General features: G+C 41.1%; 1 protein-coding gene across 3 annotated transcripts in view; it reads right to left on the reverse strand.

Annotated features, from left to right (window-relative positions):
- Positions 1-14,280, reverse strand: part of plekhg4b (pleckstrin homology domain containing, family G (with RhoGef domain) member 4B) — a 29,639-nt gene that overhangs the window by 11,105 nt on the left and 4,254 nt on the right. For 2 of the 3 annotated variants that reach the window (XM_058084526.2, XM_058084527.2), the window contains exons 2-11: positions 12,632-12,829; positions 9,519-10,755; positions 5,137-5,337; positions 4,935-5,058; positions 4,684-4,777; positions 3,134-3,223; positions 2,901-3,017; positions 1,272-1,370; positions 1,020-1,162; positions 815-953 (exon numbers count right to left, since the gene is read on the reverse strand). In XM_058084526.2, coding sequence (XP_057940509.2) covers positions 815-953; positions 1,020-1,162; positions 1,272-1,370; positions 2,901-3,017; positions 3,134-3,223; positions 4,684-4,777; positions 4,935-5,058; positions 5,137-5,337; positions 9,519-10,755; positions 12,632-12,829 — 2,442 coding nt within the window. The remainder of the gene's footprint in view (positions 1-814; positions 954-1,019; positions 1,163-1,271; positions 1,371-2,900; positions 3,018-3,133; positions 3,224-4,683; positions 4,778-4,934; positions 5,059-5,136; positions 5,338-9,518; positions 10,756-12,631; positions 12,830-14,280) is intronic. The other variant, XM_058084525.2, reaches the window with a different exon arrangement.

Consider the following 14,280-nt stretch of genomic DNA (forward strand, 5'->3'; position numbering starts at 1 on the left):
TCCGGAGTATAAGTCGCACAAGGCCAAAAATGCATAATTAGGTAGAAAAAAACATACATAAGTCACTCCGGAGTATAAGTCGCACAAGGCCAAAAATGCATAATTAGGTAGAAAAAAATTACATAAGTCGCACTGTAGTATAAGTCGCACAAGGCCAAAAAAAACCATACATAAGTCACTCCGGCGTATAAGTCGCACAAGGCCAAAAATGCATAATTAGGTAGAAAAAAATTACATAAGTCGCACTGGAGTATAAGTCGCACAAGGCCAAAAAAAACATACATAAGTCACTCCGGAGTATAAGTCGCACAAGGCCAAAAATGCATAATTAGGTAGAAAAAAACATACATAAGTCACTCCGGAGTATAAGTCGCACAAGGCCAAAAATGCATAATTAGGTAGAAAAAAATTACATAAGTCGCACTGTAGTATAAGTCGCACAAGGCCAAAAAAAACCATACATAAGTCACTCCGGCGTATAAGTCGCACAAGGCCAAAAATGCATAATTAGGTAGAAAAAAATTACATAAGTCGCACTGGAGTATAAGTCGCACAAGGCCAAAAAAAACATACATAAGTCACTCCGGAGTATAAGTCGCACAAGGCCAAAAATGCATAATAGGTAGAAAAAAACATACATAAGTCACTCTGGAGTATAAGTCACACAAGGCCAAAAATGCATAATTAGGTAGAAAAAAATTACATAAGTCGCACAAGGCCAAAAATGCACAATTAGGTAGAAAAAAAACATACATAAGTTGAAGAACTAATATTAGGAACTAATATTAGCAGCAATCAATCAAACAAGGCTCACCTGTTGCGTTTGCTCCTCAAACCTACGCACTTCCAGCAGGCTTTCTAAGTCCTTCTGAGACTTGTTGGAGAGGATCACAAGCTCGTGGACCTCCTCATCCAGTTGGTTGTACAGTGCATTCAGCATGTCTACAGCATCCCTGGAGACAAATATGAAGAAGTTGGTTGTCTCCGCAGGAAGCGTGAGGCCTCTCCATGGGCGGTACCTGTAGCTGTCATTCTCACAGGCCTCTTCCTTCCTGATGCGGGCGAGGATGGTACCTCCTTCCAGACGTAACCTATTGAGGTGGGTGTCATCCAGGACACACTTCATGAGATGCTTCTGCTGCGTCATCATCCGTGACACCTCCTGAGATGAGCAAGAAACTCTCATTGTCTTACAGCTCGAAGCATATTTCATATGTCATAAAATATTTAGTCCAGTTTCCATTAAAGAAGAAGAGATGAGAAGGTCCAACCTCAGATGTCTTGAGGTTGCCACTATTGCTTAAAGTGGCGATAGACTCCTGGAGAGAAGAGATGGCTTCGCTACAACTGCTGGCAAATGGTTCAATTTTCTGTGAAGGTCAAAAAAAAAATGAAGATCATTTTCAACACTTTGGGATGATGCTAAATATGGTTATGGTTTTATTTCATTTGAACATGCATCAGATTACAATTGAATGCATCCCATAATCAGTTTACAGTTCCACATGTCCAAAAGGAGTAGGAAGAAGCAAAGCTTATTAAATCCTACCCCTCCATCTGGTACTTTTACAATCAGTAACTGTTACATTTGTTCACTTCCTGCTTTCCTAATATAGTTTTTATTTTTATTTATTTATTTTTTATTTTTATTTCTGCTTGCCGTCACAACCCTGTACAGCCGGTAACAGTATGCATCGTAACTCAAGAGAATAAGAAGACGTTGCAGGAGGGACTGGTGTTGCCAACTTTAGCGGCTTTGTCGCTAGAGTTGTGTGTCGGTCATGAACGAAGGGGTCAAAAGAACTAGTTCTTTTTTGTGAATGGAACGAACGACGTCACTGCCCCTAAAATACCCGTTCGGTCAGTCAGTTCACCGTTCCTTTTGCAGGGCGGGACTATCTGCGTGTTTGCCTGTCTTATCCTATTGTCGCGCCTCGCTCTATGGGTGGGTGGGGTTAGCTGACCGAAAGACCGAGAGATTGACCCGGTCACGGAACGAGGTGTGACGATAGGATGAGACTGACAATAATGGTGTGTCAGTCAATTTGACCAACACCCGTCGGCCGTTCATTCATGAACGACACACCACAATTTTTATTATTGTTTTTAATGCACCTCAAGATAGTAAGAACCATTAAAAACCTCATAGTTTTTGTGAGTCCTACTAGAATTTTATATTACAAGGAGTGCAGCACGATCGCAGTTTTAGGGGGGGCAGCACAATCCCGGCATCGAACCGAGTGTGGGGGGGGGGTTGGCAATCAGATTTCAATGTACGTTATCACGTGTTTGTTGCGCTGTTGAGTCGTAACTAACGTGAACCTGATTGAACGGACTGACTGGGTCTATGCACTCTCCGTGTGTCCGTATGGGTTTTCTCCGGGTATTCCGGTTTCCTCCCACATTCCAAAAACATGCTAGGTTAATTAGCGACTCCAAATTGTCCATAGGTATGAATGTGAGTGTGAATGGTTGTTTGTTTATATGTGCCCTGTGATTGGCTGGCCACCAGTCTCGCCTGAAGACAGCTGGCATAGGCTTCAGCACTGCTGCCACCCTCATGAGGATAAGCAGTAGAAAACAAATGAATGAATGAATTATGAGACCGTGGTCGTTATATGTATTTATAAACCATGCACCCATCGACTATAGAAGACTTAAATTGCATTTACTCCACTAAGTATCATTTCATTTCAAACAGGTTGTGTAATGTTTGAGTAATACTGCTGACTAACCACGCAACAAATGGAAATGCAAACAACACCTCTCGGCTTTGCTCTTACAATCTTGGCAAAGTCAACCGGGATTGCGCAAACAGCTTGAATAACACTAAGGCGACGTGCAAAATACAGTATTCCTACACTGATTTGCATATACAGTATGTTAGAATATCGGTTTACCTGTCTGAAGAGGATCCAGTGGTTGTGGTCGTAATAGAAGGTTCCCTCAAGGTCAGGGGTGAGCTGGTTGTGCTCGATGTGCTTCAGGAGGGCCTTTAAAGATGACAGCGTCTCTGTCTGTGTTGACAAAAACACAAGATTAGTAGTTCAAGTCGCAGTAAATTCAAGGCCGAACTCAGCAGGGAGGGGGTAACAATGCAGTCACTCTATTCACAATGACAATATTGACTCACTTGGACGTTGACAATGTCTCTTTCAGGTTTGCCGGCCGCCTCCTTGTCCACCAGGAACAGAACCGAGTAAAGTGCATTTGGTACCAATGTCTGAAAAAAAACACATATTCTATAGTCATTTAAATCATAATCATAATGAAATATGTCTTTTATATACGGTATGTGCAGTAAAAATGTTCAGTGACTCAAAAAAGCAATACATGGGCTTCCAGACAGACTATCAATCTGTGCATCACTAAGCACAATTCAGAACATAATGATACGGCTCCTGCAAGTGGACTGAAGCCAACCCACTCCCACTGTGTTCAAAACAGACAAGTAAGCACAAGTTACCCCTGAGGCCAGCCTATTCTCAGAACAAGTGCAGTCATTACAACTTTAAGGTGTGCTTCTTCAAAAAAAAAAAACTCAAATTGAGAAGTAGAACACAAGGAAAACATGGAAGGAATGCCGTAGAGGAATATGGATAGCATTGAAGCTTAAAAACGGGAGACAGGGCACATATGGTTCTATTATATCTTACTTATTGTGTGGAAATATGGGGTAATAACTATAAAAGAAATCTTCACTCGCTAAATGTACTGCAAAAAAGGTCAGTAAGGATAATTCATAATGCCGCCTACAGAGAACATACTAAGTCCTTATTTCTGAAATCACAAATACTTCAACTTGCTGATATAGTTCATCTTCAAACTAACAGCTAAAATAATGCATAAGGCTAAAAATAGTAGATTAAAAAATGTTTTTTTTAAATTACAAAAAAATATTTTTTTAATGAAAAAAATATACGACCCTCGTGAGGAAAAAGCGGTAGAAAATGAATGAATTAATGAATATTATATTAGAATGGTCATATCACCCCGTACTTCGGTACGTGACAAAAATAAAATAAAAAAAAATACTTAAACTATATTAGGAAAGCAGGAAGTGAACAAATGTAACAGTTACTGATTGTAAAAGTACCAGATGGAGGGGTAGGATTTAATAAAAATAAAACTAAAATAAAACAAAAATAAATAATTAAAATAAAATAAAATAAAAATACTTAAACTATATTAGGAAAGCAGGAAGTGAACAAATGTAACAGTTACTGATTGTAAAAGTACCAGATGGAGGGGTAGGATTTAATAAAAATAAAACTAAAATAAAACAAAAATAAATAATTAAAACAAAATAAAAGAAATCACTTAAATTATATTAGGAAAGCAGGAAGTGAACAAATGTAACAGTTACTGATTGTAAAAGTACCAGATGGAGGGGTAGGATTTAATAAAAATAAAACTAAAATAAAACAAAAATAAATAATTAAAACAAAATAAAATAAATCACTTAAATTATATTAGGAAAGCAGGAAGTGAACAAATGTAACAGTTACTGATTGTAAAAGTACCAGATGGAGGGGTAGGATTTAATAAGCTTTGCTTCTTCCTACTCCTTTTGGACATGTGGAACTGTGAGCTGATTATGTGATGCATTCAATTGTCATCTGATGCATATTCATATTCAAATGAAATAAAACCATTATTATTATTATTATCGTCTGGGCTTACCTGAAATTCAGACAGCGATGACGAGAGCGCAGGAACAGACTGCTGCCTCCTGCTGTCTATGACGACTGTTAGGCCTTCATCACGTCTTTCTTTCCTACAAAACAAACATCATCTGGTTGCTTTGACTTGTAATTGAATTACTGTACTAATGGGACTAACAGTACAAACAGCGGGAGTGATTAGCTTCTTGCCAAATAGTGAGCCCGCATGAAGCTAAGTGCTTTGCTGTTTTGACAGTGATATGCTCGTACCGCAGCGTGGAGTGGTAGTAGGCCAGTAAACAGGTGAGGTCATGGACCGTGCAGCTCTCACCAGCCCACACCTGAGATCTGGTACACACCTGCAACACCGCCCTCCCACCGCGATCTCTGCTTCCTGGAGACCAGCAGGAAACAGGATACATTTCAAATGAAAACCAAACCACTCCTGTCAGATCAATCTCGTCGTCCTTACCTGGCAAGATCACTGCGCCCGACGCAAGCAGTTCCTGACTGACCTCTGACACCCGCTTGGGTAAGGACAGGTTTCTGTTTTGAGATGAGCTCGATGATGATGGTACCACTCCGATGGCTGACCCGTTGGCAGTTTTTGGACTGTGGGACTCCTCCTCCACAAGTCTGGACCTCCTGCCGTCGTTGTTGTCATCTTGCTGCCCTGGTGACATGGAGCAAAACACACAAAAGCTTCCATTTTATCAGTGAAAATAATAATCTTCAAGTCACACTGACTCATCCTGCAGACCAGGTGTATGATATCGTCAGCGTGAGTCATGAGTCATGTTTACAATTAGAGAATTTGTCTCCTCCTGTACGACAATCCCCAGGGGCCATTTATATAAGAATCCTGCTGCTGACATTTCCAAGTGGTACAGCAACTTTAATACATGATCCTGGTGTGTGCATGGAAAACACTGCTAACTCGAACTCAGGAAACTTGTTGCTTTTTTAATTTTAATTTTAATTTTAATTTTAATTTTAATTTTAATTTTAATTTTAATTTTAATTTTAATTTTAATTTTAATTTTAATTTTAATTTTCATGCTTAATTTTAATTTTAAAATTAATAAAAATAAAATTAATAAAAATAAAATTAATTTAAATTTAAATTTAAATTTAAATTTAAATTTAAATTTAAATTTAAATTTTAATTTTAATTTTAATTTTAATTTTAATTTTAATTTTAATTTTAATTTTAATTTTAATTTTAATTTTTAGTTCAATTTCTCTACCCCAGGGGTAGGCAAACTTTTTGACTCGCGGGCCACATTGAGTTAAAACATTTAGCGAAAGGGCCATCTATATATCGGTGGCATCAAACAGAACGACTTAAAACTGTTAGTTCCAAATGCCCGCAAGGTATGCTAGGTAGTCCAGCTGCAACAACAACATGAACTATGAACAATGCAACATTGGATACATTGGAGTATGAGCTCCATATTGTGCAATCAAGGGAAAATGCGACAAACACTGCAAAATGTTAAACTGCTAACTCTTACTCAGGAAACTTGTTGCTTTGTTTATTTTTATTTTTATTTTTATTTTTATTTTTATTTTTATTTTTATTTTTATTTTTATTTTTATTTTTATTTTTATTTTTAGTTTTAGTTTTAGTTTTATTTTGCTAATCACACTGAAGTAAATTTTTTTCCAAAGCTAACAATAATACATTATATCACAAAAGCTGTTCATGCTGCTGTAATCATTTTATTTCTTTATTATCAAAGCAAGCATGTTTCAAAGAAAAAAAGAGCAACCCACAGTCCTGTGATGGCAGGACAGTCACCGTCATAGCCCAGCATGAGCGATAATATCGTGAAAAGGTCGATAATTCTCCATCTGTCTGACAATGTTGTGTTTTTCTACAGTTTGAGGCCTCTTTTTTTAGCCCGGCTCGGTTGTGTGAGAGTAAACCCCGCCAGCTCAGCCTCTATTGTTTTCCAACAGCCACTGTGTTTCCTGTGCCACTGCGCGAGCAGGCTTGTGTTTGCCGCATGTTTCCTAAATTGCTTTGTTTTCACAGGAAGTGACAAACGTCGAGTAAAGCCTGCCGAGTATTGTCCGGTGTGAAAGTCTGCTTTTTTGTGTCCAGTTGTTGGACACATCACACTCTCTTTCTCTCTCTGACGGATCAGAGACGACATGTATTAACTGTTTTTTAGGTTTGAAATGCTTTTATCATCTCTGGAGGATTCCAAAGGAGACTTTTGTACATGAGGCAACCCATGTGGCTCATAGCACCCCCAGCTCCATCCCTGGAAGTGCGATTTATATGCCTCTTATAACGTGTGATTGCTTTACACAATCTTTTATTGTCTTTTAAACACAGTTGTGGGAAACCTGCTTTGCAATGGCCGTAATGTAATCCCCGCTGAGGTCATCTTAGGAATGCAACGGTGATCTGATATCAAATTGCTTCAACTGCTGTATCGTTGTGTTTTGTTGTTGTTGAGACGCTGGTGAGTTGACTAACAAAAGTTACACCAAATAAAAATATTATCACGGTATTTTACTGCAATCATGGAATATTTATTTATTTTTTATTTTTATTTTTTATTTTTTATTTTATTATTTTATTATTTTATTATTTTATTATTTTATTATTTTATTATTTTATTATTTTATTATTTTATTATTTTATTATTTTATTATTTTTTATTTTTTTATTTTTTATGTTACTCCAAAAGCTGGAATATTATATTATTATTTATTTATTATTATTATAATTTATTTTTATTTTTCCAATTTATTTCACTATTTTCCCTTTATTTCATTCATTTTCTACTGCTTATCCTCACGAGGGTCGTGGGGGTGCTGGAGCCTATCCCAGCTGTCTTCGGGCGAGAGGCGGGGTACACCCTGGACTGGCGGCCATGCAGCCAATCACAGGGCACATATAGACAAACAACCATTCACACTCACATTCATACCTATGGACAATTTGGAGTCGCCAATTAGCCTAGCATGTTTTTTTGGAATGTGGGAGGAAACCGGAGTACCCGGAGAAAACCCACGCATGCACGGGGAGAACATGCAAACTGGGGTTGAACCCAGGTCTTCCATCTGTGAGGTCTAGGCGCTAACCACTAGACCGCCGTGCAGCCATTATACAAACTTAAGTTACCAATTAAGGTTCCCAATAAGGAGCTACAGTACATAAACATAGTGCATATATAAATATAATCAATGGAAGACACTTTTTCTGCAAATAACCGCAAGACGTCACCATCAGGTTATATCCGTTACCTCAGTTACCCGGCATGAATCAACACAGGATCAAATAGACACAGAGTGCAAAAGACAACACACAGATGTGACTGCACTTCACTTTCCAGGGTAGGGCGGAGCCCTCCCACCCGCTGCCAAAAAAAAAAAAAACCCAGCAAGTGGCCCCTGAAAAGCAATCTGTCAGCAGTGATGGCATTAAAGTTTCACAGTTGTGAGCCGTCTCATGGCAGACTGATGAGTTGTTGTAGCTAGTCTTGCTGCAGGCTATCATTACTAAACCTGCCCACATCAGCCTGTCTTGTTTTCAAGACTCGCTTTTTTTCCTCTGCCTTGGGTTGTGTTTTTTTTGCGAAATGACACAAACCACAGAACGCCACAGTGAATCATAACAATACTGTCACAGTATTTCGTAATAAGTATACTTGTTTCAATGTAGTCATGGTTTACATGGGGGCATTGTGAAGGTCAGGTTTGAACCCCTTGATCGGCATAAGGATGTGTGTGTGACATTCCAAGCCCTAACTGTGATGTTGCGGGGGTGCTGGAGCTTATCCCAGCTGTCTTCGGGCGAGAGGCGTTGTACACCCTGGACTTGTTGCCAGCCAATCACAGGGCACATATAGACAAACAACCATTAATTCATTCATTTTTGCAGGGTATTGCTGGAGCCTATCCCAGGATCACACGAGTTTGTAAACAAAATAGCAGTAGTTTCGAATCACAATACCAGCAATGTAATAATAAGATATATTTGAAATATTCATTAATTTTCAACCGCTTATCCTCACAATGGTCACGGGGGTGCTGGAGCCTATCCCAGCTGTCTTCGGGCGAGAGGCTTTGTACACCCTGGACTTGTCGCCAGCCAATCACAGGGCACATATAGACAAACAACCATTAATTCATTCATTTTTGAAGGGTATTGCTGGAGCCTATCCCAGGATCGCACGAGTTTTTAAACAATATAGCAGTAGTTTCGAATCACAATACCAGCAATGTAATAATAAGATATATTTGAAATATTCATTAATTTTCTACCGCTTATCCTCACGGGGGTCGCGGGGGTGCTGGAGCCTATCCCAGGATCACATGAGTTTGTAATAAATATAGCAGTAGTTCCGAATCACAATACCAGCAATGTAATAATAAGATATATTTGAAATATTCATTAATTTTCTACCGCTTATCCTCAAGACTGTCACGGGGGTGCTGGAGCCTATCCCAGGATCGCACGAGTTTTTAAACAATATAGCAGTAGTTTCGAATCACAATACCAGCAATGTAATAATAAGATATATTTGAAATATTCATTAATTTTCTACCGCTTATCCTCACGAGGGTCGCGGGGGTGCTGGAGCCTATCCCAGGATCACATGAGTTTGTAAACAATATAGCAGAGTCACACTCACATTCATACCTATGGACAATTAGGACAATAGCCGAGGGTGGAATTGAACCCTGGTTCCCCCCACTAGACCGCCTTGTCATTTCATGTAATACCAATAAAGTTATTGTAAAAGACAATTTGTACTGTTTAAATGTGTTTACCACTTACCAGCTAATGTCTATTACCAGTACAAAAACAATTACCAGAGAACAACATGAACATACCTGACATACCCTCTCTGCTGCTTCTCCTCTCAGAACCAGGAAGAGCGGCCTCCACGTCCAACTTCCCAAAGCGAAGAACATATCCGTTCATCAGCTTTTTAGGCGAGATGCTAGCTGAACCGCCGGAAGAAGACCTCTCTCGGTGAGCTTTAACCTGTCCCGCCTTGTTAGTCCTCTCCAGCGACTTGGAGCGGCGTTCCGCTCGCCTCTCGGCGCTCCGCAACCCTCTTTGTAAGTAATGCAAAGGTGTGCTCGGCCTGGAGTCGTCACCGCTGAGCCATCCTCGGCTCCCCAACCTCCTGGCTAAATGTTCTCGAGAAGAAGTGCGCGTGTCCGGGCTGCTGCCCGGTGTGACGGAGCTCTCTGTTAAACCGCCGTGTTCTGGACTTTCTTCCAGAATGGACTCAGAGCTGGATCCGAGGCTCATGGGATTCTGCAGGGCTTCCATGTAGGATTTTCTAAAGAGTCTTCTGCTCTCAAAGGCCATAGAGTCTCTCGGGTGTCGTCTACGTGGGCCTGGATTGCTGAGGTCTGTACTGAAAGAAAGCATCTTAGATGCTTGGCTCCTCTCTCTTGAACCAGAGTCCTTCCCTCTGTGGTCCGTCCCACATTCGTCACCGGAATTGAACTTAACGACAGGTGTTGTTATGTCTCCTCGGTTTGTGCTATGGCTATTCCCGCTGGCATCCGTGTGACTTCTGTTTAACGAGACGGGCTCTGAGAAGGTGGAGTCCGCCCCCTGAGATTGGAGGGACTCCCTGGAGCTGCGGTGGCTGTCCAAGGTGCCCGTGGATCCGCTGGTGCTGCATGCGCTGAGCTGTCCGCGGAAGCCGCCCCCGCTGCAGCGCGCTTGCATGATGGCTTCCGCCGTGTTGCCGACAAACAGAGGGTTGACCACGTTCTTCCACGGGGTCCTGTACACGGACGTACCGGTCGTAAGCAGGCAGTTCTGGAGCGGGTGCAGGTTCCTTTCAAGCGTTACATTCTGCAGGAACTCGGCGGTGAAGATGCTGCCGTACATGCTCTCCGCGACCGGGATCTCCACGATGGCCTGGCCGCTGGGCGACAGGCATTTTATCACAAGTTTGACTGTCTTTCGGCCTAAAGGTACGACTTGTAGGTAGAAGTCTCCTTGCTTTAATCTCACTTTGTGCAAGGGGCAGAGCTGCAAGACCACTTTGTCATTGATGCACAGAGGCCACCCTTCGTGGTACAGCAGCAGACCTCTGAACCTTATCTGTGAAAGACGAGACGTATTGTTAGAACCACGTTGCTTATGAGACCTGCGTCACTAGCCACGTTTACATGGACCAGAATATTCCAATTCCATTACGGTTATTTGCTCAAACGGAAAGAATGTAACCTTTGTATACACCTCATTCCGAAAGAAAAGTGCCAATCCGAATGAATATATAATCGGATTCACAGGGATGGAATATTCCTTTCCCCAATCTGATTGATAGATTAGATAGATGGATAGATGGATAGATGGATAGATGGACAGATGGATAGATGGATAGATGGATAGATGGATAGATGGATAGATGGATAGATGGATAGATAGATAGAGGGAGAGAGATAGAGAGAGAGATGATAGAGAGATAGGCAGAGAGAAAGGGAGAGAGAGGGAGAGAGATAGAAAGAGAGAGATGGATAGAGAGATGGATAGAGAGATAGAGAGAGAGAGAGAGAGAGAGAGCGAGAAAGAGAGAGAGATGGAGAGAGAGGGAGCGAGAGAGATGGATAGAGAGATAGACAGAGAGAAAGACAGAGAGAAAGGGAGAGAGAAAGGGAGAGTGAGGGAGAGATGGATAGAGAGATAGATAGAGAGAGAGAGACAGAGAAAGAGAGGGAGAGAGGAAGAGAGAGGGAGAGAGAGAGGGGGAGAGAGAAAGAGAGAGATGGATAGAGAGATAGACAGAGAGAAAGGGAGAGAGAGGGAGAGAGGGAGAGAGATAGAGAGAGCAAGAGATGGATAGAGAGATAGATAGAGAGAGAGAGAGAGAGAGAGAGAGAGAGAGAGGGAGAGAGAGGGACAGAGAGAGAGAGGGGGAGAGAGATAGAGAGAGAGAGAGATGGATAGAGCGATAGAGCGAGAGAGAGAGAGGTCGGAGAGATGGATAGAGAGATAGACAGAGAGAAAGACAGAGAGAGAGAGAAATGGATAGAGAGATAGATAGAGAGAGATAGATAGAGAGAGAGAGATGGATAAAGAGATGATAGAGAGATAGATAGAGAGAGAGAGAGAGAAAGAGAGGGAGAGAGGGAGAGAGAGAAAGAGGGGGAGAGAGAGAGAGAGATGGATAGAGAGATAGACAGAGAGAAAGGGAGAGAGAGGGAGAGAGAGGGAGAGAGAGGGAGAGAGATAGAGAGAGCGAGAGATGGATAGAGAGATAGAGCGAGAGAGAGAGAGAGGGGGAGAGAGAGAGGGAGAGAGAGGGATGGATGGAACAGTGTACAGTGTAAACAGTAATTTGTACAAATAATTCAAATAAATTAGAATAAATAATAATAATTGAAAGTTTTAAAGTATGATGCTTTGACACGGCGCTGACGGCGGTCCAAGCTTTGATTTGACAACAAAAGGAAGGTTGAAATCATTGGGAAAGAGTAGAATCTCCTCATGTAAACATGGATACTGACTACAACACACCCATGAATCCCTTACTCTAATTCTGCATCTTAAAAGGAAGACCTGTCTAATCAGGCCTGCTTTCACAGCAACCGCAACACAAATCTCCACTGTGATGAAACATACAGTAGAAACATCTAAAGTTCCCTACTCTACAAAGACTCCCGTGTAAAGCAGCTTGTTCTCCGAGGCCAGGCTTAGGTTGAACCTAAAGGGTTTCTAATGTAATCACCAAAGGAGATGAATGCAGCAGGAATAAAGTTTCATTGCTTTGGTCGTAGAAGCAGCGCCCACAAAGGACGGGTGGGAGAATATTGAGTTTCACATCGGACTATGGCCGCCTCGCAAGCCGACCACAAGATTGCGGCTTTTCATGTTGTTGTTTTCTGCATCTCACACAACATTCCTTAGCATTTCTTAGTCTTTCTTATCGCCACTTTGTATAACTTTTCAAGGTAAAACTGATAAAGTAACCACTCACGCAAGTTTCTTGTTGGATGATCTGAAGGATCCTCTTAGCAGGAAGCAAGAAGTCAATAAAGCAGCGTAGCCCGTCTCCACGGTACTGTCTTTCCACCACGCTGAAAAGCTGCCACAGGACGGTGGAGGCGGTGGCGCTGAAGGGATGGTACAGAGCCGACAACGTGCTCTGGATGCAGTTGTCCAAAGACTCAGCGTCCTGCAGAGAAAAAAACAGAAATGTCAGATGTTGTTGTAGAAGAACCCACAGTAGACTTAAAGGTCCCCATGTTATGCAACACTGACTTTTCTATGTTGTTTTAACAGGAAATGAGCAAAAATCTCCTTCATCGTGGACATGGTGACACCTCTGACCTGTTCCTCGTGAGATGAGCTGGTTCGATTTTTACACTCAGCTTTGAAGAAAAATAAAAAATAAAAATCTTAAACAAAACATGAAGCTCCACCCACCATCTGCTGAAAGTGTTTTTCTTCATTTTTCTTCATGTCATAAAGCTATGCTACTGTTGCTAATGTTGCATTTTTTGTTTATGATATACCGCATCTATTATGTTGGATAAGAGTTACAGTGTCTTTGTAAAAAAAATAGATAACTTCATCAAGGCACTTTTTGTAGTGTGGAAAGAGGCGTGGACAAACACAGCTCATTAGCATTAAAGCTACATACACACAAAACAGCGTGTTCACTGTACATACACTTCCAATACACTATAGTGGGACCTCTGACACTTATTTAAAATGGATAAAAAATAGCATAACATTTGCCTTTTAAAGATTAGTAAGGGTATCACATTACTGTAATGTACGGACAATATAAATATATATATATTTTTTTTTATGCTTTGTGAGGTGGCTACTTCCTGTATTTTTACACATCGGACCAATGATGTTAACTTAACATGAGCTATCTAAAGACATATGGAAAATAGATTGTAGTAGATTTGTTTTATGTTTATGCTAAAATAACTACATCTCCCATAATGCTTAGTACCAGTGTGAAGAAGACACTACCATCACAGGTTTTGATATTGTGATCTGACAAATACTATGTAAGTTTAATCAAGTGTACAATTAGCTACAGTTATATACTACGGCTTATATTTGTTTTGTTTTTAAATTTTGCATTCAATATTCAGGCGTAGCTGCACGGTGGGCGAGTGGTTAGCACGCAGACCTCACAGCTAGGAAACCAGGGTTCAATTCCACCCTCGGCTATCTCTGCTATATATCTCGGCTATATTTCTCAGTTATACCTTTTCAATGTTAGGTTGCTGTGTGATGAGTTTTGTGTTATTTGTAAGATGACAACGTGAGTGTTATATATAATGGCCACCCTCTGTGTGGAGTTTGCATGTTCTCCCCATGCATGCGTGAGTTTTCTCCGGGTACTCCGGTTTCCTCCCACATTCCAAAAATAGGCTAGGTTAATAATTGGCGACTCCAAATTGTCCATAGGTATGAATGTGAGTGTGAATGGTTGTTTGTCTATATATGTGCCCTGTGATTGGCTGGCCACCAGTCCAGGGTGTACCCCGCCTCTTGCCCGAAGACAGCTAGGATAGGCTCCAGCACCCCCCACGACCCTTGTGAGGAAAATGCCTAGGACCAGTGTGTAGAAGACACTACCATCGCAGGTTTTGATATTGTGAT

Source organism: Doryrhamphus excisus, linkage group LG17, assembly GCF_037039965.1.
Source record: "Doryrhamphus excisus strain RoL-2023G ecotype Guam linkage group LG17, RoL_Dexc_Guam_v1.1, whole genome shotgun sequence".
NCBI lineage: Eukaryota > Metazoa > Chordata > Actinopteri > Syngnathiformes > Syngnathidae > Doryrhamphus > Doryrhamphus excisus.